Source organism: Gobius niger (genome assembly GCF_951799975.1).
Source record: "Gobius niger genome assembly, chromosome: 1".
Classification (NCBI taxonomy): Eukaryota; Metazoa; Chordata; class Actinopteri; order Gobiiformes; family Gobiidae; genus Gobius; species Gobius niger.
In genome coordinates, this window is record NC_136852.1 from 33,734,074 (window position 1) to 33,762,009 (window position 27,936).

The window sequence follows — 27,936 nt, forward strand, 5'->3', positions numbered from 1 at the left end:
ACATTGATACATGTTTTGTTTGTTATTTATGTGTCTACTGAAACAAATGAGACACAATCTGTTACTCAGTACTCACAGGACTCCATTGTTTTTTCTCTTACTAATTCATTTCATTTCTCAAAATTGATTTACTCATACTTGTGTCAGTATTTGGGCTCTTCTGGTAAACATTTATGAGAATGATTATGTGAGTAAGGAAAGTGATTTATAATCGAGTGTCTTGTGTTCTCATATATCACTTGTGGTAGTGAAAGGCGGAGTGTACCGCCCCGCTGTGGAACCCATCAAATACAGCGAGCTGTGGCCGTGTGGAATCCATTACCTGGATGTTTGCTTTCAGAGAACAAGAGATCTTTTCAGATTTGATGTGATTATGTGCGCGTGTACATGAAAATGTGATGAATATGAAGGAGAGAATAGCCTCTGCACTTAGTCAGGGGCTAATGGGGCTCTCTGCAAAATCAAATCAATCAATAAATCCCTTTTCAAATCAGAATATGTAATCACAGCCACACTGTAGCATTTCACAGGCACTTTGGTTTGTTCAACACTACTTTTTAATAAGAGTGGCTTTAACCTGAACCAATGTCCCAATGTGTGTTTAAGATAACAATAAACATATAAAACATTTTGCAATACATTTCACATTTCCCATCCTCATGTACTCCTTGTCCAGGAGTTCCACACTTCACTTTTCATACAATCCTTTCCAGTTTCCAGTTTTCCATTTCCAGGTTCTCAGGACACCATTCGTCCTCTCAATATCCATTTTCCATTTGATCTTTTTCATGCAGTTTGCACACAAAGAGTGAATACCGTGCACTATAGACCACAGCCCAACACAATCATAAACCTATTCAGACTTTTCACTATTTGAATTTTAGTGCTCTCCTGCTGATAATTTTTTTTTTAATTTGTAGTTTAAAATTAATTGTTTTTCCTTTCAAAGTAATTTTTTCATTGATTCCATGCACACACCATGGATTAAATGATCTGGAATCTGAATGTTCTGCTCTGTTGCAATAGTTTTGCATCGTATTAAGAACTGTTTCCGTGACAGGACATGAAAAAAGTCAGTTTCACCCAGAGTGCAGTTACTGTGTTTTTCCTTTGTACGGCAGCATAGGTGAAATAAAGCCCCTGATCACACTTTAAATGACAGCGAAATCAAAATTCAAGCATAAGAAAGCTTGTTCTCGTTCCTCTGTCACTGCAAATGGAACCTCACGACAGTTTCATCCCTGCAGCAGCACAAATATTCTGAGAAGCTAAACTGTTTTAGTGCTAGCATGAAGTAGACAGGTTATGGCCCGTCCGGACTCCTCTCAGGGGTGGGGAAAGGTTTATAGGCCACTGTACTTGAGGTTGTCTAGCAGAGCTGTATTTCTTAACCTTTGCTTCAGATTGTATGAATTGATTTTGGCTCATGAACAGATCGTTGCAGTTTTTCTGTAAGTGTCATACAAGACTTTGACTATTGATTATTGGATGTGTGGGAGTTCTTATCAAGTCCTAGATGTACATTTTACAGATATCTCACACTGTTGGTTAGAAAAGGCCATAATGACTGAAGACGGCTGAAACATCATATCCACTCGTTTCACTGATATTGACACGAAATCCCCCTGAGCGATGAGAGGATTAAGCTTAGCATGAGAAGGAGGTGAGGAAAGTATTTCCTTGGATCTGTAGGAGCTCAGGAGGAGCTGTCGCCCTGATGCAAAGAACAGCCACTGGAGAAGATTCAAAGGTTACTCAAAGATGTGCTCATGGCCGGACAAAACTATCGAATTCCTCCCCTCTTTAACCAGAAAGCACCTCTTAGTTTAGAAAATGATGAGGGCAGTAACAGAATGATCCAAAGTAAACCATCACCTCCTCCCCCTCACTCTTGATTGGACCTGACAGGCTGATTCACAGGAAAAGCTCGTCTCATTGGTCAATGGAGGATACTAGAGTCTGATTAGTTTCCAAGATCCCGGAAGGAGTTGCTTTACATATATATAAGTCTGATTTAGGATCGTCATGACATAAATGACGTGTAGATCCTCATATTTCCAAAGGAAACATGCCAGAAAAATATATCTAAAAAAAAGAATGCTGAAGAATTCTTCTTCTTCTTCTTTATTTTAAAGTACATCTATTTCATGTGTCACTGAAGCTTGTGCCACTTGGAGATTTACTGACTGAGTGCATTGTGCTCTTTGAGGTGACGATGACTGGAGCAGTCGGTGATAGTGCTCCAGTCCAAACAGTTTACCCTCCGGATCCGTAGCACATTCTCCAGAGCGTGGTGTGAACTCGACACCAGAGCGTGGTTGTCAGGACGTAACAGATTGCACGAGTCAACGGCACACCGGACCAGAGCTACATTGAGCTGCGTTAGAACTACAAGGCAATCCATCAGCGCAGTGTCAGCGCTGCAGGTTGGGCCGCAACAAGCTCCTCCTGTGACTGTTTCAGGGCAGTATAGTGAGGCTGCTCTATTTTTGTGCTGTTTGTATGAAAAAGCTGACTATGCAGGTGTTTAAGCCTGCCTGGTACAGGACGTGGGAAAGTTTGGACTCTCCACAGTTCCTTTTACGAGCAGAAAGAGTAACAGAAGTGTGACTGTGTCACTGAGCTCGAGTGTCCTGCAGCAGACAGCAGCTCAAATGTCGACAGCAACTAGCAGCTTTCTGACTCCTATAATATCTGCCCCGTAAGCAGCCCCAAAACCATGGCCCGCACAGCTCCAGTCTACAGTATAGTTAACAGGCTGACTGACTCCACATATTCCCTGCAGACAGTCTGGCCCAGGTCAGCTGCCAAACCTGTTCCAAACCCACGCACTAAAGGCCGACACGATTTTAGTGCTGGAGAAGAGCAGCACTGACGGCTCGTGTTTGAACAGTCCTCACTGACTGCAGGGGAAGATGAACTTCTCCCAAAAATTCACTCAAAAAGAAAAAAAACATTATTTTTGTTTTGCAAATGTAGGTATTGAATTATATAATAAATCCACGAGAGCAGGGGTCAGGTCAAAGGTGATATTGTGTATTGTTTGGTTGGTGGTTGAACTCATTAAATAGGACTGACTATTAGTCAGTTTTGATCAGGTGTTTCAGTGTGGTCTTCCCTGTGGTCTTCCCTGTGGTCTCCCTGTGGTCTCCCTGTGGTCTCCCTGTGGTCTCCCTGTGGTCTCCCTGTCCCTCAGAGCTGCTGAAGCTCTATGGGAAATCCCATTGAAGCTCTGTTTTTTTTTTTTGAAAGCAGCCTCTGATTGGCTGAGCAGCTTCAAAGCAGAGGGTAATGTTAGGGATGTTGGGAGCTTTGACTGGCAGCTCCTGCTCCGCGTCTGTGAGGGCAGCATTAGCATTAGCATTAGCATTAGCATTAGCATTAGCAATAGCATTAGCTACTGTCACTGTCAAGCTACAAGAGGAAACTGAAGCTGTTGAGGCCAAAACATGACAGAGGGACTTTATTTCAATCATGCACTTCCTGTTTTATGAAGCTTTCTAAAGAAAGTACTTTTGTGGAATAAGAAGACTGTAAAAAAAAATGTTTTTTCTGGTGTTAGCTCCTCCTGCTTTGTGCTTCATGACACAAACTCAACAGCTCAGCATTAACCCTAATGTGGATCTGGTCTCTTTGTGTAGTCTTTGTTTGGACCTGATTTAGTCCCAGGTTTTCTTTGTTCAGTCCAAGTTCTGCTTTGTTCCAGTTTAAACCCTGTTCGTGTTGTAGCTACTGTTTGAACTTGGTTTAGTCGCTGATGTAGGAATATCTCTGAAACATTATTAGGCCTAATTCAATTGTTGAATACAAACAATTTCATTTTGACCATATGTTAACAGTCTGAATAAGTCATGTTTGCACAAAAGGCTGGATATATGCAGGCTTCCCCTGTTTGAAAGACCATTAGCCGCCGCTGTATTTGAAGATTCCAAACAGGGATTTTAATTAAGGTTATGAATTATATACGGTTTATATATTATACTTATATATTATATAAGTGTTTTTGAGCCACGGAAACCATCAAAAGCCCAACCCAAATATGCCTAGACCTGTAGTTCTCAAACTATTCACTCCATGTACCCCCTCATCAAATACCAGCATACCTAGATCAAGATCAAATCAGGACCAAACTAGGTCAAACTAGATTTATCTTTTTACTGCTGTGCCTTTGCTTGAAAAGAACAAAGCACCAGACAACTATAATAACATGTCTGTTCCTCGCTATTTCTGGATTTCTGAAGCAGTCTTCTCTTGTATTGAAGGAAACGAACTGGCCGCACATTGAAATGACAGCAGAGCCAGTACCAGGCTACTTCACTCTGTACAGAACACATGGAGTACGTCAGATGGCTCTGCAGACTGCGACAGGAGCCCCCCCCCCCATACAACACCTGCCAGTTTGGTCCCAGCTGCGGCCTGTTGTTTTACGGTTCTGTACCTTTAATCACTGACCGAGTGGGATTTTACAACTCATCTGCCAAAGGGAATGTATCTGATGTCCTAAACTTTAGATTTGAATAAAGCAATAACGGAATTCGAGCGGGATTAAAGGCGTTCCCATCCCCTTTTAATATCCACCCGGCATCGACCCCTAGAGTTCCATATGGATCCCCCCATAATCCCCTCCGTGAGTCAGCCGTGAGTGTGTGGCGGCGCCGTGTGCTCCGTGATGAGAGCCAGGCTGTGCGCTGAAGGCGGCTCGTCCCCCGGCGCAGGAACAATCTCCTGGCTCGCGCCCAGGAACCGTGAGCTGTGCGGTTCTGGTCTTTGATACGTGTCCGTCATCACGCTGGGCCCATCTGCCGCCGGCTTCAGAGGAGCCACGCCGCCTGATGCTGTGGAGGGAAAAGATCCTCTCCCTCCCCCCAACATCTCCTGCTATTCGAGATGCAGCTAATGTTTGAGGGTCAAGAGTCACTGAGCACATTTAAATAATAATATGGAATAAAGGCCTAATAAAAGTCCATTGTGACTAACTAAACATCTAGGCCACGAAAACAAGGTTCAATGCCAGTGCTTCAGTAATTATGTCTGCCTGCTCTCTCAACTCATACATTTCACAAACAAGGGTCTCAGAAAACATGATGAGCTTTTTTAATCTGGCAATTTTCCGGATCAAGACCTGGTGAAATGACCAATAATTTGCTGCGAAGGTTTAATTGAGTGTGAACAAATGCCGGACAGTAGCTCGGCGCTGGCACATGCTTGGTTTCCTTGGTCAGAGTTAAAACATATCTTTGCACAGTGAGGACATTTTCCTCCAAGGCGTTTCAGATGTGGATCACAAACTCACTGAAGCAGTTGCAGTTTCCTGGGGTGAAATACCCCGGTGAGACAAGTGGCACCTCCACCACAGCCTCCAGCAAGTCCACCTTCTGATCACAGCTCCTCAGGTTACTGTCCCAACAGACTGCCCCATGGAAAAGGGCGCTGGCAACTACAGTCTGATAAAACATGTGGAGCAGCTCCTCACAAACATCAAAGGGCCTCAGTCTCTGTGAGGAAACGCTTCAGCTCTGCCCCTTCTTGTAGAGGTGTCTGTGCTTGGAGTCCAGTCCAGTTTTTCACATATTTATAAGCCCTGACAACCTCAGTGTTCTCTCCCTGCATGGAGGCCGGCTGGAGGGGCACCTTGGTTTGCCTACAGTTAAAAATCATTTATTTTGTTTTGGCGGTTTTGGTTAGTACACCACTAGCTGAAGGTGTTGATGAGACTGATCCTTAAACACGCCACAAAGAGCATATCATTAGGAACAAAGGTATTCCTGTGCTTTGACGGTGCTTCTTCTTCCGTGCTTCTGCAGTCAGGAACGAGGTGGTACAATCCCTTGTGTTGTCTCACACCGCGCTCACACCGAGCGGAAAAAAAAAGAGCTTTCCGTCGCTCCGCTTGTTATCCTTCGCGCCGCCCTCCTGTGTATTTCCAGTGGCTACTTTCCGGTCGTCCGGCAGCAGGGAGTGAATAGAAAGAAAACACTGAAATGATGGTAGCAGAGCTTGTGTAGTACTTGTAATGCTGCATAATGTCTCATTTTAAAGCAGTTCTAAGTAACTCTTGCCCCTAGAGGCCATAAGCGCAAGTGCAGGTGTCGTAGCATGTTGCGATTTTTTTACTTATTAATTATCTGTGAGAGTAAATACTACGCTGATAGAAAAGACAAAGGGACAGAGGGATATTGTTCATCCAATTACACAATGGAGATCTTTTTTTTTTCACTCAAACTTGGCTGTAAATACTGTTTAAGTGGTGCTAGCCCGCAGTTAGCTTTGCCCGTTAGCCTGTTAGCTTCTTCTTCGTGATTCCATTCGTGTGTGTTGGTTGCTCCGGTCCAGTGTCAGTCAAGTTGCAATTGTGGTTTTCTGGCCAGAGACACCAGGGGGAGATGAAAGACCCCCCCAGTCATCCCATAAACACTTGCATTACCCCCACAGGGACACAGAAAGGATTCATTAAGGTAAACAAGTTACTTAGTATTCCTTTTAAGATGCATTGGCTTAGTTGTTTTTTAATTTTGAAACCTTACTTTTTGCAAGCATTGTCTCATTTTTATGGGACCCCAGGAGATTAGGTCCACTAAGGTGGAAACTAATAGAGTTTCCAATAATAAACAAACAAACCATAGCCGTGTCATCAGAGTACTTCTGGATGCGACAGGAGTTGTAATTGAAGTCTGCTGTGTACAGTGTAAAAAGAAATGGTGTCAGAACTATGCCCTGAGGGAATCCTGTGCTGCTCAGTGTCTGACACACAGCTACCTGACGTGACAAGCTGTGGTTGTTTAGTTTGGTAGTTTGTGATGGATCCACCTTCAGCACATTGAGCTTCTGCTGGAGCATGTTGGTCATGTTGGTGTTAAAGGTGCTGTTTCATTTAGTGCATGTGTTTCACTGATGGTCTGCCTCATCTGTGTGAGAGTGCTGAGGGCCTGGAGACTGAGCACAGACGGAGAACCGAGCCAACCCTGCCGTTTAAAGTGATAGTCTGTAAGTTTGCAAAATGAGGAGAGAGTGAGAGGGAAATTTCCTGATTGAACCAGAAAGCCACTCTGAGTTTGCAAAATTTGGAGAGCAGGAACTGAATTTGGAAAGTAAACGATCAAGCTCCCTCCCCCTTTCTCCTGATTGGACCCAACACAGGAGAGCTCGTCTCATTGGTCAGTATTAGCCCGGAGATTCAGATTAGTGTCTGAAATCAGCAAAAATAACCATTATGAAATATTTCATATGTCACGGCAAATTGCAGGCCAAGGCAGTCGATTATACACAATCAATGACATTAGTAAAACATTTAACTGACAATCACTTTAAAGAAGCTCTAAACCACGTGTTAAAGTCGTTCCCTGCGCTACAGTAATGTTTCACTTTTTCACGCACTTTGGGTAATCCTCCGGTAATCCTGTTCACTTTGGTTGTTTCTTCTTCTACTGCTGTTGCTCCGATCTGCACTTCCTGAGCTAAATCAAGTCAATGGAAAACTGTCCTTTACGTTCTAGCAGTTCTAAAGGGTGTTCATTGCGCTTTCCAACTGCTGCCTGTAGAGGGCGCTCCAGGCAAACTCCTGACCAGCCCTGGCCCCCATGTTTCAGTGTCACAGAGACATTATATCAATTGTTAAAAGGCGAGGTGCACAACAGAATGTGATTGAGTGTGTTTTGAATGCGAGGTGTGTGTGTGTGTGTGTGTGTGTGTGTGTGTGTGTGTGTGTGTGTGTGTGTGTGTGTGTGTGTGTGTGTGTGCGTGTGCGTGTGCGTGTGTGTGTGTGTGTGTGTGTGTAGTTTCAAACAGCTCTTTGACACAAACAGATCTCCCTGTATAAAGCCATACCTAAATCCCCTCTCTTGTGTGTTTCAGAGGAGCCATGTTGCTGCGCCTGCTGGTGTGCGGACTCCTGTTGCTGCTGCTGCCCCCTGGTGGGCCCACGGCGCTGTGCCCGAAGCGCTGTACATGTCAGAACCTGATGCCCTCCTACACCGTGCTCTGTGCCGGCACCGGGCTGCTCTTCGTGCCTCCCAACGTGGACCGACAGACGGCAGAGCTGCGGCTCATGGACAACTTTATCACCACGCTACGGCACCGCGACTTCGCCAACATGTCCAGCCTGGTCAGTGCACAGGACAGGGTTTTCTGATAGTTTGGTCGGGTCAGTGGGTTTCACACTGGAAGAGCACGATGGGCCTAGAGCAATGAAATGGTCAAGTCATCCAATAGTCATCCAATAATCTTCCATACTTCCTACAAAGTTGTGTGAAATAAATGATCCCTGGTTCAGGATCTGAAAGATTTGTTAAAGTAAGAGTAACTTTGCTTTGAAATAATTTTACTAAAGAAGTAATTGGGAGAAAAATGTTGCACAACAATTGCTTTAGGCGACGCGGGGAGATCCCGACCCTCACTGTTAACCTTGCAAAAATACTTTATTTGGAAACCATTTTTGCAAGGTTGGCAGTGTCTGGGAACTATAATTATTTATTCCTGGACTCAAGAAGAAGTAAAAAGTAAGAGTAAAAAAGTACTAGGAACTATTTCAGTAAAAATCTGAATTACGATTCAGTCGTGACATAAATGATGAGAAACAAAACATTAAATGATGTGAAAATCCAAAGGAAATGCAGAAAAAATGTATATAAAAAAAATCTTAAAAACAAGTACATGAAACACAAACTACACTGTTTTCTGCGTCACATGAAGCTTTTGCCACTTTTAAGGCTGTCCTCACCGTTTGGTACAATGTGTGCGTCTCTTACAAGAGGCTGAATTACCAATGACGTTTCTTTCCTTTCTTATGTTTGGGACCGGAAGTACTTTACTTTGAACTGTATTACTGTAGTATTACTGACGGAGCTGGGGGTCCTCCTCTTGTGGCTCTTGTGTGGTTGCAGATCCACCTGACTCTGAGCAGGAACACTATCAGTCAGATCTGGCCCTACACCTTCGCTGACCTCCAGGAGCTCCACGCGCTGCACCTGGACGCCAACCGCCTCACCAACCTGGACGACACGCACTTCCAGGGCCTGGTCAACCTGCGCCACCTCATCCTGGCCAACAACCAGCTGCAAAGCATCTCCGAGGGGGCCTTCCAGGTGAGGTGGAAGTCCTGGCTTTGACTGGCAGTTTGAACCTGTTGTGCCTGTGTCTGGGTGGGCCTTCTCCGAGTGTGTCCATTTCTCCTATTCTCTTATCTTTCCTGTAACTGTACCTGTAAGTGAACATCACCTATCCCAGTAGACCCAGGTGGTGTTGGTTTAGCAAATAGTCTGTCTTCTTTTGTCTGAACCAGGAGAGGAGGAAACATCACTGACACAGAACAGGCAGCTTCAAATATCAAATCCCTAATGAATAGATGAACATTGGCAGCTATAGGAACCAGAGTTCTGTCTTACGGCCTCAGGCTGACCCTTGCTGAAACTTGCAGTCCTCCTCCTCACACGTACGGGGCATTTTTAAGCAGAAAAACTGTCAAACCAAATAAATGTTGCAACATATTTCCTCCAAACATCACTAATCTACTGCAATAGAATAATATCTTAAAATGTACCTCCCCCTGTTTCACCTGCAGTGTCTGGCACAATGGCACAATGGCACAATGGCACAATGGCACAGTGACGTTCACAGGGAAGATCTTTAACAGGTTCAGGTAATGTTTGAGAGAAGTGCTGCTAAACTAATCCTCCAAACTCAACTAAACTTCTCTGGTCAGAAGCATGGAGACGGGACATGGTTTTCTTTATTTGTGATACCATGATGGATACCGTTAAATGATCCCAATACGGTATCGGATAAAAAGTTTAGGTACTACAGGTTTAGAAAACAATGAAATTATCAAAGGTAGGCACCGAATAAAAATCTTGTATGTTTAGATCCAGGTTTTGATGCTGTTGGGGTGGCAGTAAAGGAAGTGACAGATTTTTCCCCCTCATTTTTGCTCAATTATAATTTGTTTTCTATATTTTCCCTTTTTCTTATTTTCTTTTTGCCATTTTTTTCCCACTACCCCCAATTTATTCCCCATTTTCAAGTATCGCTAAAGTTACTCAGCCCTAATAAATACAAATAAATAATCAGCGCAGCATGGATGTGTACAGGGGAGCAACCCTCAAGCGCTGCAGTCTGTCCGGGAGAGGAGTGTTGGTCAAGTGTGGCTCACTGAGAGCTTCAGGAAACACCGATCGAAGTCATTTTATCTGATCACACCCGTGCGTGATAAACAACACCGTTCCTGTCCTGTCTGCCTTCATCAAAGCTGTGGAGTAAAGGGCGTGTCTCTGTGCAGGACTTCCTGGAGACCCTGGAGGACCTGGACCTGAGCTACAATAACCTGGTGGAGATACCGTGGGACACCGTGGGTCTGCTGGCCAGCGTCAACACCCTGAGCCTGGACCACAACCTCATCGAGAGCGTCCCAGAGGGCATCTTCTCCAACCTGCACAAGCTGGCACGGTATGACACAGTCTGCTACTGCTGCTGCTGCTGCTGCTGCTGCTGCTGCTGCTGCTGCTGCTGCTGCCGCTGCTGCTGCCGCTGCTGCTGCCGCTGCTGCTGCCGCTGCTGCTGCTGCTGCGGCTGCGGCTGCGGCTGCTGCTGCTACTGCAGCCGTGGCTGCTGCTGCTGCTACTGCTGCTGCTGCTGCTGCTACTGCTGCTGCTGCTGCTGCTGCTGCTACTGCTACTGTAGCCGTGGCTGTTGTGGCTGTGGCTGTGGCTGTGGCTGGGGCTGCGGCTGCTGCTGCGGCTGCTGCTGCTGCTACTGCTGCTGCTACTGCTGCTGCGGCTGCTGCTGCGGCTGCTGCTGCTGCTGCTGCTGCTGCTGCGGCTGCTGCTGCGGCTGCTGCTGCTGCTGCGGCTGCGGCTGCGGCTGCGGCTGCGGCTGCGGCTGCGGCTGCGGCTGCGGCTGCTGCTGCTGCTGCTGCTGTGGCTGCTACTGCAGCTGTGGCTGTGGCTGCTGCTGCTACTGCTACTGCGGCTGCTACTGCGGCTGCTACTGCGGCTGCTACTGCGGCTGCTACTGCGGCTGCTGCGGCAACATGGATTTCAGAGCTGTTTAAAAAAAAAACTGATGTACTTGTAATGCACTGGTCCATCCACACCCTGGGCAGTTTTTTATGCCCCAGAGTGAAACAATCACAAGGGTTTTAACATTTTTACAAAACTGAAGATTTGAAAGACTTCAAAGGAATGTTTAGAGATTGATGCAATGTCAAACTTATCAACTTCTCAATATTTGACTTTACTTAATTTAGTGTAGAGAGAGAGCGTGTTGAAAATGTGTGTATCATGTGATACAGCAGCAGCTCATAAAAGAATGAAACATTTATTTATTTGTAAATCTGTCCTTTGGAATATTGCATTTTAAGGCTTCTGCTTTCAGTAAAGAAACATGCAATCTTCTCTTATTTAGGTCAATAAATAAAGGTTTAAATGAAACAATTTGGATTGTTTACAGTTATATTATATGGGTGTGTTTTACCCGCACTGTGCATACCTGATGCTGCAAAAATGAAAGTCAAAGTCATGTAAGCAAATTGATATTTAATACATTTTTGTTGTCGGAAGCTTCAATAAACACTCTAATAAAATAATAAAAACATTTAGCAGTTAATTCATGGTTTGGGCTTCACGGGGTCAAATTAAGTTTTAAAAAGTTCATGGACAGATTTCTTTTTGCAATGTAGGGAAGTAAAAGTTGATATTTATATAAGTGTTCTGAAGTGAAGTAAAAGTACTCTCCACCTCTGGTTAAAAGACATGTGGACTGAATCCTCAGGTTAACACCGAAAACCCCCTGACCTCTGACCTCACTCACCATCCTGTGCGTGTCTTTGGTGCAGCCTGGACATGACCTCCAACAAGCTGAAGAAGATCCCCCCGGACCCGCTGTTCCTGCGGATCCCGGTCTACGCTAAGACCAAAGGCTCCCCCCTGATGGCGCTGGTGCTGAGCTTCGGAGGGAACCCGCTGCACTGCAACTGTGAGCTGGTGTGGCTGCGGCGCCTGACCCGCGAGGACGACCTGGAGACCTGCGCCTCGCCCACCGACCTGGCCGGGAAGTACTTCTGGACCATCAGAGAGGTGGGTCCCTCAGAGATCCTCCAGAGAGAGGCTACGGTGGCACAGCGGTTAGTGCTCGTTCCTCACCCTGTCTGTGTGGCGTTTGCCCATTCTCCTCGTGCTTCCTCCCAGTACTCCAGTGTCCCCTACCACTAAAACATGTACACTAGATTCTCCTCCGGGGCCAGGACTCCCCTGAAAAAGCGATTCCTAAACTGAGTTGGACTTTCCTGGTTAAATAAAGGTCAAAGGTCAAATTATTTTAGATGGAAAAAACATCTGTGTTTATTGAGGACTTTTTATCAAAACAACACCACAAAATGAAACAACTTATAAGTATTTTGTGTTTATACTTAAGACAGGACTATTATTTTCTGAGCGGCTTGTTCAAAATCTTGGTGCTATTTTAATTTGTAGTTATTGTTACCCTGCTCATCTACAGTGATGAGCAGGAAGTTTCCTCTGTTTTTCGCCTGATGCTGTGACTGTCCCTCAGTAACAAGTCAGCCTGTAAAAAGAGACAACTTGGACGTCATTTTCTCTGGAATCAAATATTTATCTTGATTGGAGTAAGTCTTCTAACACCTTTTCAATGAAACTAGCAGCTGTCAGGTTTGTTTGGACTGATTACACAGATACACGGCCTGACCAGAAATAAAAAGACCAAAAAAAAAGTTTCCCCGCTCTAATATGTGGTGGTAGCCTTCATTTTTCACAACATATTTTATTGATTGATTTATTATTATTTTGTCTCCTGAGGGACAAACTTGACTTGGAGGAGAGTCATAGAAAGAAAGTCAAAGACATTACAAAGAAGGACATGACAGAAATAAACCAGAAACACCCACAGGTGCATTCACTTCTAACATGTCCCGCAGAGCAGGGGCGCAGATAGGTTTTTGAAACTGGGGGGGACAAAGCTGCTCAGGCATGACAACCTATCAAACTTAATTGCCCATCATTGCAAGACAATAATGCGTATTGGTACGGTTTCTAATCACTCACCAAGCATGCCACATGACGTATGAAAAAGCAGTGTCACTGTACACTGTCTGATAACCAAGTAAACCAACAGCTCGCGTTTCGCATTTTGACACACGCACAGCCCAGTCAACACAAACACATGAGCGCAATACCGTTTCTCGCCGCATATCAAAGTGAATGGTCAAGGGAGGCGCTGTTTCGCACATTGCAAAATGCTTGCAAGATATTTTTCTTCATAAAAGTGAGGGGGACGGATCCAGGTGAATGAAAATCTGGGTACGTCATGTCCCCCCCGTCCCCCCCGCTATCTGCGCCCATGCCGCAGAGAGGTTGGAGGAGTGGACATTGCCATGATTTTGAACCTGACAATCTGTGTCTCACAGTTACCCTAGGTTACCGAAACCATTTACAATTCCAGAACTGAGTCCAAACACTCTTCGTCTTCTTAAAGGAACAGGCCACTGTTTTTCCACGCTTAGATTTGTTCATACCTTAGCTTAGACGAGTTGATGCGTACCTGTCTGGTCTTTGTGCGTGTGCTCAGTCACACAAATAGATCACAGCATTTATCCTCTGTCAGCATATTCCCATAGCTCCAAACATGGGTGAAGTTAGAAGAAGCCGAGTTCTTCCACGTTTTCTCTATTTAAATACAGTTATATGAGCCTTTACACGATCCAAGTATAGTCGCACAACATTAAACATGTGGATTTTCTAAGTGGATTAAAAGGGGACTATATTGTAAGGCGTAATAACACCATAAGAGCACTTCGACGTCCGCAGAGTAAAGTCGAAGTGTCCTAAGTTATTACGCCTCACAATATATCAAGCTGCAGCTTATCTGCTCATCCATATCGTCGGAAACATTCACTGAAGTTTGTTCCATGTCCTGATTATTAATATCCTTGTAGTGTGAGCTTCTTTTGAACATTATCCTTTTGATGACAAATAAAACTGTCATTTGTCATATTTTGTGTTAAATATTGTATTTTCCACACAAGTTTTTTTTATTGAACAAGCCGTAGATTTGCCTTTAAGACTGAAACTATGATCCAAACAGCCCAGTAACATTCAGCGGACAGACTCCTATTTTCATGCAGTTTCAGATGGGAAATATTGAAATTCATGTTCCCTGGAATAGGCTCGCGACCCGCTGAAAATGGTCCCATGACCCACCATTCGAGAATCACTGACCAAAGGTCCACGGTCTTATTTGCACTGACTTGTAGATGATGTTTGTCGGATCATTCTGGCCGCTGATGAGGCGGCTTGAGAACAGCATTAACACAACCATGTCAGCTGAAAACTATGTATTGATTTAGCAGTGCACTAAGGCAATGGTTGGAATATAACGTAAAGAGAAATGATGAGCTGACTCCTGTGCTGCATGTTTACTTTAGTCGTCAAAACAACCTGCAACCCTCAGGCTCCTCAGCATCCACCTGCTCCTGAGGAACTCTACAGCCAGTTCTTCATGTCCCTCGCGCTGTAGAAACAGGCATGAAAGCTCAGCCTGTGGAGACTCTCCGTCGTCTTTCCAGTGATGTGGCCTCATGGTGTCTGTGTGTGTGCGCCCCGACAGGAGGAGTTTGTGTGTGAGCCGCCCATGATCACTCGCCACACCTCCAAGATGTTCGTGATGGAGGGCCAGGAGGTGAGCCTGCGCTGTAAGTCCATCGGGGACCCGGAGCCCATCACCCACTGGGTGAGCCCCGACGGCAAACTCATGGCCAACACCAGCCGCACCATCTGTTACGACAACGGCTCCCTGGACATCCTCAAGGCCTCAGTCAAGGTAACGACCCCAATTCCCCCAAAGACTTTCATTTCCCACTTTGTCCACTGTTCATCTTGTCACGGTCAAACTCAGCTGGTCTGCTGCGTACATTCATCAACAGACAACTACAATCCAGCGTGGCGTGTTTACATGCATGTGTCTCATGTGGTCATGAACAATTTACTGATCTCACAAAGGAGAAATTAGTCAAATAAAGATTTGTGTGCAATGAATAAAACACCTTCAAAAGGGGAAACAAAGAATGTAGAATATGAGAATATAACAGTCACCTGCAGGACAGCCACAAACTACATTCATATAATCTGTCGCCCCCCATGGGGCCCCCACACCCAGGTTGAGAATTACTAGTGTAATAGAGAGAACACAACAAATACCAGTGCAGTAAATCATACTGTATATAGCCTGACATGAGGGAGTATTTCCACAGTGTTTACTGCAGCATTTACAAAGTATTTCTTTGATGTGTACAATAATATTTCACACAGTTATCTTAGGACAAAGTGATTATATAGGACTGGATTTTGCCGTCAGGCCTGGGGTTGCCTAGCCCTGCCATAAACCATCACCAATTTGTTAACATGCCGTTAGCTGAACACAGCGCTCACTCTCTGTGCCTCTCTCTGCCTCCAGGACTCGGGGAAGTTCACCTGCATCGCCTCCAACGCCGCAGGAGAAGCCACGGCCCCCGTAGAGCTGGTGGTTAACCCCTCGCCTCACTACGACCCCAAACTGGACGCGGAGCCGGGGCCCTCGGACATGCCCACCTCCATCAAGTCCAACGGGAGCGGAGGGGGCCAGGCGCGCCCTGACCAACAGCGGGTCAGTGTGTCCCACCTCAGCTCCACCTCCGCCACCGTCACCTGGCCCGACCAGAGCCACATCCCGGGGGTGCGCATGTACCAGGTCCAGTACAACAGCAGCCGGGACGACATCCTCATCTACAGGTCTGTAAAACACAATGCCCAGTCCTCCTGTGGACTCTGGCCGTGTGCTAATGAGACGGCCCGGAGTTTGACTCTGAGCCGTCAAAGCCTCTCTATGAGGATTTCAGACATCACTCCATGTCTGCATGCACTGTCTGACCTGGACTCCCCTGGAGAAACGAGAGTCTCAGTGGGGTGAAGTGGATAAACAAGTAAATATTAGCTAATGGAATAGACCAGAATAAGAAAAGTGGCTCGTACCCTTTGTCTGGAAAATGTTGCAAATTTTACATTCGATTTTTCCGAGATGATTCACCCACAGGCTTTAAAACAAACTCATAATAACTATTAGAAAACACCTCTCCTTATTTCAGGGTTTTCTTGCACAGCAGAAGCAGCGCCTCCTAAAGTGGCTGTAAAATGTAAAAATGCTGCACACACACAGGAGGCAACGCACACACTGAAAACATAATAATTACAGAAAAGGGATCCTTGTTATCTTTGCAGTGCCTCTATTTAGTCTTTAGAGTGGAGTCAGATTGTGTCGCGCCAAAGTTCTTCCTTTTGTTTACACATAATAATTAACCATGTGGTGTGTCAGACCAGAGAACATGCATCTAATGTGAGCTGTACTTGGAGAGGACTGAAGAGCTACTGGTGTCTCCCAGGATGTACTTATTTATTTATTTATTTATTTGTTCTTCTATTTTCCTAAAAACCTTGAACATACGAAACATATGATTACACTTCAATGCTTTCTTAGTTTTTCAAGACAGAAAGCTTAATGAACATCTCTGAACGCCCTCCTTTTATCTGCAGAGTCTTGCCTCATTGACACAAGATGGAATAGAACAGATAAGCAGATCTTTGAAGGTGCGGACTTGGTTAAGAATTAACAACATCTCAGCTATTGGTTGCTAAGGAAACGCTCACAGCACACATTCTCCAGCAGTGGCATTGTCACAGTCTCCAGGCACAGCTTCACAAGCACCTTTAACAATAGGAAACAGAAGATTTTGGCGAACACTCAGAGTGACAAACCAGTGTAATTTGCGGAGTATCAGTATTTGTATCCTGTGGCCCTGTGCGGCCGGGAAACTCCAGAACACTGTGATGTTCAAACACAAAACAAAAGCGTTTTGCGGCTGCAGTGCTTATACTCAGGCTGGTTCTGTGTGCCAACATAAGGGTATTTGTAGTCACATCAAATGCAGGGAGGTGGACTGTAGTTATGCCAACGGAAATGAAATTAATAAAACATAACAGGGCCCAGCTCTCTGCAGGGAAATGAGCGTAATCACATGAACTCTTCCAATGGAGCGCATTTGTGAAAGAGACTGACCTGCTTATTTCTGTATTTTAACCATTTATAGCAGATGGAACTGATTAAACACAAAAAAAAAAAACATTTTTGGTTTTCACACTAAAAATAATTAGCCGTAGCAGTTGGGGGGTGTTATTTTTAATTGTGAATCCTGCACAAAGCACTGCTGTTGAAAAGGAAAGATAAGAGTAGATTTATCAGTTCATAATGTTTTTCTGTATATTACAGAACTAAGACTTTATGGATAAATACACAGTTCGAAATCAAAATAATGGATGAATCAGGATTACACTCAGGGTAATTTTGCTGATGGTTTAAGTCCTTGTGAAACAAATCCAAATTTATCCTTGTTTTTTGGAGACAGAGCTGGAATGAAATTAGTGTTTGTAGGTGCCACTGGAGATATATCGGCATTATATAAGAAACATGTATTTGGGAACACATAGCTCTTGAGGTTTCAATTTCCCATTTAAATGACATATCAGAAGAGAAAGAAATCAGAGAAACATATATAAACATAAGGTTTGTAGCGACCGATCGTCTCCGTGTGTTTAAACAAGTAGGCCTCCAGTAGTCTGACAGCAAAACAAAGGACTGAAATTACCTTCCAACCATTGAATATATGTCAGTCTCGCAGACAGCAGCCGAGCAGAGGAGACGGGAGCAGCATGCAGACGCCACACTGCTGCATGGGACACAATGCTAATTGGCTAACGGCTGTACTTGTCCAACTTTAATTAATCACTTTCTGGTGGTCATGTGTCTCTTGTCAAACCTGGTTAGCATCTCCATTAAGGCTGTTTCCCCAGTCCAGGAGCTCCTCTCTCACTGGTTCTGAGAGACTCATGTCATAATGAGTCACCGCTGGCTTACAATGTCCTTGGTATGGCTAATAACAAAAGCATTATTCTCTGTAGAGCACATACAGAACTCCTTGGTTCATCATGTTTCATAAATGTGTCTATAAATAAAGCAAAGGATTGGAGGTTATGACTGATCCTACAAATCTGCCATTTCCTTAGACAAAAACAATATTAAAACGTGCATAAAAGTGCCATGGAACAACTCTGTTAGTTGCTGGGTCACAACTTGTAAAACTCTGATCACAAGTACACCCTTTCCCTGAAAACTGGGAAATGTTGGCATCCGGAGCTCTGTGTTCAGTGTTTTGTGAATGAAAAATCACCATGACGTTAATATAAACAGTGCAGTTGCAGTGTTTGTGTGTAGGCAGAGTGTGAGAGCTTGAGCCGCCAGTTCACTAAACTGTATGTGAACTGAGTGATGTTTCTCGTGTGTTCAGGATGCTCCCGGCCAGTCACAAGTACATGGTCCTGAGCGACCTGGCGTCGGCACGGGACTACGACCTGTGTGTGTTCGCTGTGTATGATGACGGGCTGACGGCACTGACCGGCACCAGGCTGGTAGGCTGTGTGTCCTTCACCACCGAGAGCGAGTACGGCCGCTGCCACTCCATCCGCGACCAGGTAGCACCACACACACTCTATCTGAGACCAGATAACACCACACACACTCCATCTGAGACCAGATAACACCACACACACTCCATCTGAGACCAGATAACACCACACACACTCCATCTGAGACCAGATAACACCACACACACTCCATCTGAGACCAGGTAACACCACACACACTCCATCTGAGACCAGATAACACCACACACACTCCATCTGAGACCAGATAACACCACACACACTCCATCTGAGACCAGATAACACCACACACACTCCATCTGAGACCAGATAACACCACACACACTCCATCTGAGACCAGGTAACACCACACACACTCCATCTGAGACCAGGTAACACCACACACACTCCATCCGCGACCAGGTAACACCACACACACTCCATCTGAGACCAGATAACACCACACACACTCCATCTGAGACCAGATAACACCACACACACTCTATCTGAGACCAGGCAACACCACACACACTCCATCTGAGACCAGGTAACACCACACACACTCCATCCGCGACCAGGTAGCACCACACACACTCCATCTGAGACCAGGTAGCACCACACACACTCCATCTGAGACCAGGTAACACCACACACACTCCATCCGCGACCAGGTAGCACCACAAACACTCCATCTGAGACCAGGTAGCACCACACACACACTCCATCTGAGACCAGATAACACCACACACACTCCATCCGCGACCAGGTAGCACCACAAACACTCCATCTGAGACCAGGTAGCACCACACACACTCCATCTGAGACCAGGTAGCACCACACACACTCCATCTGAGACCAGGTAGCACCACACACACTCCATCTGAGACCAGGTAACACCACACACACTCCATCCGCGACCAGGTAGCACCACAAACACTCCATCTGAGACCAGGTAGCACCACACACACTCCATCTGAGACCAGGTAACACCACACACACTCCATCTGAGACCAGGTAGCACCACACACACTCCATCTGAGACCAGATAACACCACACACACTCCATCTGAGACCAGGTAACACCACACACACTCCATCTGAGACCAGGTAACACCACACACACTCCATCTGAGACCAGGTAGCACCACACACACTCCATCTGAGACCAGATAACACCACACACACTCCATCTGAGACCAGGTAGCACCACACACACTCCATCTGAGACCAGGTAACACCCCACACACTCCATCTGAGACCAGGTAGCACCACACACACTCCATCTGAGACCAGATAACACCACACACACTCCATCTGAGACCAGGTAGCACCACACACACTCCATCTGAGACCAGGTAACACCACACACACTCCATCTGAGACCAGGTAGCACCACACACACTCCATCTGAGACCAGGTAGCACCACACACACTCCATCTGAGACCAGGTAGCACCACACACACTCCATCTGAGACCAGGTAACACCACACACACTCCATCTGAGACCAGATAACACCACACACACTCCATCTGAGACCAGGTAGCACCACACACACTCCATCTGAGACCAGATAACACCACACACACTCCATCTGAGACCAGGTAGCACCACACACACTCCATCTGAGACCAGGTAGCACCACACACACTCCATCTGAGACCAGGTAGCACCACACACACACTCCATCTGAGACCAGATAACACCACACACACTCCATCTGAGACCAGATAACACCACACACACTCCATCTGAGACCAGGTAACACCACACACACTCCATCTGAGACCAGGTAACACCACACACACTCCATCTGAGACCAGGTAGCACCACACACACTCCATCTGAGACCAGATAAAACCACACACACTCCATCTGAGACCAGGTAGCACCACACACACTCCATCTGAGACCAGATAACACCACACACACTCCATCTGAGACCAGGTAGCACCACACACACTCCATCTGAGACCAGATAACACCACACACACTCCATCTGAGACCAGGTAACACCACACACACTCCATCTGAGACCAGGTAACACCACACACACTCCATCTGAGACCAGATAACACCACACACACTCCATCCGCGACCAGGTAACACCACACACACTCCATCCGCGACCAGGTAGCACCACAAACACTCCATCTGAGACCAGGTAGCACCACACACACACTCCATCTGAGACCAGATAACACCACACACACTCCATCCGCGACCAGGTAGCACCACAAACACTCCATCTGAGACCAGGTAGCACCACACACACTCCATCTGAGACCAGGTAGCACCACACACACTCCATCTGAGACCAGGTAGCACCACACACACTCCATCTGAGACCAGGTAACACCACACACACTCCATCCGCGACCAGGTAGCACCACAAACACTCCATCTGAGACCAGGTAGCACCACACACACTCCATCTGAGACCAGGTAACACCACACACACTCCATCTGAGACCAGGTAGCACCACACACACTCCATCTGAGACCAGATAACACCACACACACTCCATCTGAGACCAGGTAACACCACACACACTCCATCTGAGACCAGGTAACACCACACACACTCCATCTGAGACCAGGTAGCACCACACACACTCCATCTGAGACCAGATAACACCACACACACTCCATCTGAGACCAGGTAGCACCACACACACTCCATCTGAGACCAGGTAACACCCCACACACTCCATCTGAGACCAGGTAGCACCACACACACTCCATCTGAGACCAGGTAGCACCACACACACTCCATCTGAGACCAGATAAAACCACACACACTCCATCTGAGACCAGGTAGCACCACACACACTCCATCTGAGACCAGATAACACCACACACACTCCATCTGAGACCAGGTAGCACCACACACACTCCATCTGAGACCAGATAACACCACACACACTCCATCTGAGACCAGGTAACACCACACACACTCCATCTGAGACCAGGTAACACCACACACACTCCATCTGAGACCAGATAACACCACACACACTCCATCTGAGACCAGGTAGCACCACACACACTCCATCTGAGACCAGATAACACCACACACACTCCATCTGAGACCAGGTAGCACCACACACACTCCATCTGAGACCAAATAACACCACACACACTCCATATGAGACCAGGTAGCACCACACACACACTCCATCTGAGACCAGATAACACCACACACACTCCATCTGAGACCAGATAACACCACACACACTCCATCTGAGACCAGATAACACCACACACACTCCATCTGAGACCAGGTAACACCACACACACTCCATCTGAGACCAGGTAGCACCACACACACTCCATCTGAGACCAGGTAACACCACACACACTCCATCTGAGACCAGGTAACACCACACACACTCCATCCGCGACCAGGTAACACCACACACACTCCATCTGAGACCAGGTAACACCACACACACTCCATCTGACACCAGATAACAACACACACTCTCCATTTGAGACCAGATAACACCACACACACTCTCCATCTGACACCAGGTAACACCACACACACTCCATCTGAGACCAGGTAACACCACACATGCATCAATGCTCAGTTAAGGGAGAGGGGGTATAATGCAACCATGATGTTGTTCCATCAAAAAATGACCTGGAATTTCATTTGGAACCATTTTTGCATGTTTGAGTGAATTGATGTGAATATTTTTTTCTTTTCTTACCTTCCGATTTCTTGCACAGCTTATCCCTCCATCGCTCTGGTGCTATTCTTAACCCTTTTTTATTATTGTAGCCACGCGGCTTGTGTATTTGGTGTTAACAATAACAGTCAATATATGTCCTCTTCAGCACCACAGACACACCGACACCGAGTAATCTCCTCCTTCACCATCAGACAATACAACTTCAAATCTGATTGTTGTGGTCTCTATCTGACTCCAAATGTTTGAAAATAGAATCTCCACTTGAGGGAACTGAGATGGGGAAAACAAGCAAACTCTTATTTCAGTCATTCCTCATGATCTTTGGGTTAATCATTTCTTTTTAAAATGTGGTGCAGCTAAGTGAAGTGCTGCAGCCTCTTTGGCAGAACACTGATTTGTCCAGTCATGGATAGGAGTCCCGTCTTTGACAGTTTGCTGAGCGTCGTCGAATAAAGCCTCCCGGCTGAAAACATTGTTCGAGAGGGAAGGCTTATTCAGTCAGGGGCACTTAGTACTGGAATAGTGTCCCATCATCAGAGAGACCCCAACACTGGCCTCTTTTAAATCACACCTAAATATTGGCTCAATGAACCCCAGGCCTGTGGACGCTTTTAGCTTTGAGTTGTTGTTATTGCTGTCACTTTTGTAATGTTTTGTATCTTGTCAGCGTCCTAGTGACTACAGATGGAAACTAGCGCCCGTTATATAATACACAGTGAATGTTGCAGATGTCCATTAATGTTCACTGCCCCAATGAATAATATACAGTGATGACTAAATATCAGTAAATGTTGAACATACTGAAACATTTCAGTGAAACACATCTTGGGGGTCTCTTCTGTAACACACGTAGCATGACTTTGTGAAGTTGCTCTCTATCATGACCCTGTGCTTTCTTCTGTGTCAGTTCCTGGGAGGGACCATGATCATCATCATCGGGGGCATCATCGTGGCCTCAGTGCTGGTCTTCATCTTCATCCTTCTGATGAAGTACAAGCTGCACAGTCAGCACTACAAGCAGAAGGCATCTGCGCCCCACGCCAACGTGTGCTCCCAGACTAACGGGGGCGGGGCTGGGGCGGCGCTGCCCGTGCCCCCCTCCTGCTCCACAGGGCCAGGTACAACTCTACTTGTGCTACAACTTTACAGTAGACTCCTGGTGCCCCTATGGACTTTTTATAGATTATATACATGTTTCTGCTTCTGTGATTCAAGATTACCACAACTATGTTTACAAGTATCCGAGACATGATATTTGTGTATGACCACCAGTCGGTGCATTTCATTTGTAATACTAAAAGTGCTTTGAGTGACCCAATGTGTCCGTTTACCATTTAAAGCACGCAAACGTCTAAGGAACTCTATAGAAAACAAACTTTTTGGATCCTTTTTTAATTTATTTTTTATTATATTAAACATTAAGTTAAGCGTGTGTTAAACATGTGCTGTTACTGTCGACAGGTGGGGGCCCGAACAGAAACTCGTCTTCAGCCGAAGGGCCCGACAGCTCCATACGGGGCACCACAGTAGTGGACCTGAACCCCAGCAAGGAGCAAGACCCCCTCTCCCAATGAGCTCCACCACCCCCACCTCTGGACTGACCGCTTCCTTGCGGCTGAGGGGCGCTGACCGGTGAGTGGGCATCAGTCTGTCTGCTTTTCACTGTTAGATTAGAGTGTTAGACCATGACAACCCGCTATATTATAGACAGCGGCTGCTCCAGACATTTGTCCCAGGAGGGGCTTAGGGGGGCTGAGATCTTTCTTGCATGTTTTCTCACAAAACATGCACATTTTGGGCCATTAGACAAGATAACACTTCTAATAAATGCACACGCACATTTTCATAACTGTATCTGAGTGAATGGAACAGCTCAGTGTGGGCTGCAAAGGCGTCAGGAGCCGTAGAAGTGCTGTGTGGTGGAGGAGGAGGACCCACTCTGGACCTGCCTTTAACTCGCACTGAGGAGCCCCCTTGAGATGGTTTTATGTCGACCCCGGGAGGAGGTGTGGCCATAGGAGCAGGTCCTCATGAATGTGTGGCTCCGCACACTCACGCCATAAGCTCCCCTCACACCCCGCTTCTACCACAAAATGCCCACAACTTCAATCAGTCACCTACTACTACAGCACCCGCTGAACCAGTGTGCAATGTGAAAAAACAGTTTCAATACAAAATATAAAAAACATACATTTCACATGTGCAATTAGCAGTCAAAAGCAGATCTAAACAGGTATGATTCAACCTAGCTTTAAACAATGTCCGGTCAGGGATGGCTCGTAGCTCAAGAGGCAGAGTGTTCACACCCACATAACGTGCATTACAATAGTCAATGCGGGAGCCTTCTCTTTGTCAATCTGGCTAAGGAAAGGTTTTACTTTGGCCAGAAGACGGAGCTGGAAAAAGCTCACCCTAATAACAGTGTCAACCTGTCAAATTTCAGTTGGTCGTCAAACTTAACCCCTAAATTTCTCACCGCTGCTTGAGAAAAAAAGGGGCAATAAGTCCCAGAGAGAAGGGCAACAAGCCCATGAGCTAAGTGAACTTTTTACCTCTGTTGTGTCATTTTCCACTGGAGGACTTGGTCTGTTCCTGTTGTTTGGATCAAAGGTGCATGATAATAATTGCTGATTTCTGTTCAGAGCCAGGGAAGCAGCGTCTGACTTTATAACATCGGCTGGACTTCAGCTCGTTGATCCAATCTTGTGAACAACTGTAATAATGACCTTAGGGGCATTTCCATGGGAGCGGACCAGAACATTTTGCAGATGAAAGTGAACTGCTCCGCTCCCAAAGGGAGGTCCAAAGTGGTGACATGTCCCCCACTCCCTTTTCCCCAAAGTGGTCCGGCCAGCAAACCGCTCCAGACCCCAGGGATGAAGTGGTCCGGTTTGCCAGCTGGACAGCTTTGGGGGGACATGTCACCACTCTGATTGGTCAGGCATTTGACAGTCAGTAGTCACTTTCATATTTAAAGTCATCTTTCTCTTTACAATTTTGAAATGTTGATGTGAACACATTAAATAAAATAATACATAATAACAAGCCTACTCCTTTTAGGCATGATTTTGTTTTCTTTTCTTTCTCAATATCTGTTTTCCTGGCTCTTGAAAAAACTTGAGAGAAATAAATAAAAACAGACTTACCAGCGCTTTTATAGGCTTGGAAGAAACAAATAAAGGCAGGCTATATTAGAGTCTATTTTATTCATGTGTTTCCCTCATTGCTATTCACGAATGTAAAAGACATAATACAGACTAATGACATAAGTAGATGAGCACTCTGCCCCACCTAACCTTTGCATATACAAAGGTGTTTTGATGCAGGCCCACAGCACAGTGGTATCAGGCTGTTAAATGCATATTGTCCTTGACCGCTCCCATAACGACCCAGACCACTTTACCCTAAAGGCACTTGAAACACCCTCCCTAAATGAACCGGTCTCAATTGAACTGAACTGGTCCGCTCCTGTGAAAAGGCCCCTCTTGAGTCAGTCTCAGCCCGACTCCTGCTGCATTAACGTCACTGAGCCTCAAACAATGTGCCCTCCTTTAAACCTGTCCTACTCACCCCTTTGACTGTGACGTCCGAGGAATGTTTCTAGAGAGAACTAGTGCTCCTTGGATGTAGTGGCTAAAATCTTTGGTGGTGCTGGGTCCTGGTTAGAGATAACCATGTTATTACCTGTTAGCTCACACAGGGTGGTGCGCCTCTGTCAGCTTCACTGCTCACCTACATGCCCAAGGGTTTATTGCTTTTGCTTTTAGCTTCACTCTCCTTTGTGCCAGTAGAAGATTTTGTGAGCTCAGAAATTATATTTTAACCACACGTTATTGGTCAAAGAGCATATTTGTACTGAGTTATCCGAAAGTATTTCTATAAACTTCATTCCTGAGTTGAATTACTTGTCATGATAAGTCCCTTTGAGTAGAGTGTTAGGTAAAGATCAAGGTTAACTTTATTGTTATTGTATTCTCAGCACTTCTGTCATGTGCCGAAGTGCTCATAGTGTGTTATGTGCTCCCTCTGACCCTGACTGGTGAAATCGTTCTCTCACAGTGCTGTCCTCTCTCTGTCCTGCAGGAGGCAGCGTTTCTCAGTGTGAGCAGCGTCGGAGCAGGAGTGATGGGGTGGACAGAGGACATGTCATGGACACAGTGAGGACATGTGAGGACATGTGAGGACATGTGAGGACATGCCACGTGCACATGGCCCGGGCTTCCAGTTGTACCAGCAGTGTGCACAGAACTCACACAGAAACTCCACATGATGGTGCATCCTCTCAAATGCAACACTATGTTCACTGCAAGTACTCGATATCTACGTGAGCTGAACAGGGTCTGAAAGCAGAGTATGTCTTTGTTTTGAGTAGTTTTCACTTGTTCAGATGTACTCCGTTGTTGGGTCTACCATTTCGAACTAGTTTAAATGTGTCTGATATATTTCAAGCAAAGTTATCCATCCAAAAATGTTTGTGAGTGTTTCATTTGTCGCCTCACATACAGACGTGCGTATATGAGATGGAGGCAGCACTGCGTAACTGCTATGGGCCGCCCTGACCCACCCTGACCGGCCCAAATCCACTCTGACCACCCTGACCCACTCTGACCTGCACATTCCGGAGCTAAGGGAACCCTACACAGACAGAACAGGAACAGTAACAGAAACAATCCAGGAATCAAGATTGTGTAGCTTGAAAAAACATTATTATATAAAAAAAAATGAGGGGAGCAAAAAATATCTTTAAAGGACTCATATCTTCATGACCTACAAACTAAACAAAGGCATTTCCAGCTTCATGTCTGGCCTGCAGACTGAACCATAGAAACAAAAGGGGGAAATGTTTGGTCTTAAAGGGGGGGTATTATGCAAAATAGACTTCTTCAAGCTTTACATCATGTTATGTTGTCATTCCCTCATTAAAAACATGCCTGAAGTGTTGCCTTGGCACATTCACGTATTTTTGAGTAATCTGTAAAAACTCTGATGGCGGCCATTTTAGGGATAGGTTTGCCTGAGTCCTCCTTGGAACGCCCCCACCTCCTGGAGACGCCTCCGAGCTTTCGTCTCCAGCCGAGTAACCAACCACTGCTCCTCAGCAGAACCCCCTCCCCACTGATGCCACAGACAGCGTGTGGAGGGGGCGGGGCGGAAAGGGTCAGAGGTTCTTAAAGAGACAGAGGCCTATTTCAAGACATTCACTACAGCCATTTTGAGAGAGACATTTTATACAAGGCAGTTATTCTAATTTACTGCATTTACAGACCAACAGAAGGTTTGGTCATCATTGTAGTGTGATATAGACTGGTGCTGTGTGATTGAAAAAAGCATAATACCCCCTCTTTAAGTATGCCAACAGTTAGCAAGTCGGCTACTCTGTGAGCTCAATGTATGTTTCCTGTAGCCGTTAGCATTCAGCCATTTACCATCAAACATTTACGAATGACCCAGATGTTTTCAGCTGTTCTCAACCCTGCATCCACCAAGCCTCATTATAAATCTTTATAGAATGTACCGACCTTTTGACATTTGACTTTAGAGAAGAATAAAGTGGTCTCAATGCTTAGCAGTCAGACACACATCCAGAAAAGTCTTTTGTTAAGGTGAGTTAATGATGGAGAAACTATAGAAACACAAACAGAGACATGCCATTCCTCGTCATACATGTCCGGGAAGCTGTTTAGCTAACCTAGCTAAACCTAACTGGCTTAGATAGCTAACGGCGCTTCT

The 27,936-nt window shown here is 45.8% G+C and overlaps 1 protein-coding gene across 1 annotated transcript in view; it reads left to right on the forward strand.

Annotated features, from left to right (window-relative positions):
- LOC306965335 (leucine-rich repeat and fibronectin type III domain-containing protein 1-like protein) overlaps positions 1-26,672 on the forward strand; it is a 50,142-nt gene extending 23,470 nt beyond the window's left edge. The window contains exons 2-11 of the mRNA XM_079559668.1: positions 7,852-8,101; positions 8,880-9,080; positions 10,271-10,437; positions 11,825-12,065; positions 14,611-14,823; positions 15,457-15,770; positions 18,377-18,560; positions 23,114-23,324; positions 23,668-23,838; positions 26,290-26,672. Of these exons, the coding sequence (XP_079415794.1) occupies positions 7,859-8,101; positions 8,880-9,080; positions 10,271-10,437; positions 11,825-12,065; positions 14,611-14,823; positions 15,457-15,770; positions 18,377-18,560; positions 23,114-23,324; positions 23,668-23,780 (1,887 nt within the window). The 5' untranslated portion in view covers positions 7,852-7,858 and the 3' untranslated portion in view covers positions 23,781-23,838; positions 26,290-26,672. The remainder of the gene's footprint in view (positions 1-7,851; positions 8,102-8,879; positions 9,081-10,270; positions 10,438-11,824; positions 12,066-14,610; positions 14,824-15,456; positions 15,771-18,376; positions 18,561-23,113; positions 23,325-23,667; positions 23,839-26,289) is intronic.
- Positions 26,673-27,936: the final 1,264 nt, after the last annotated feature.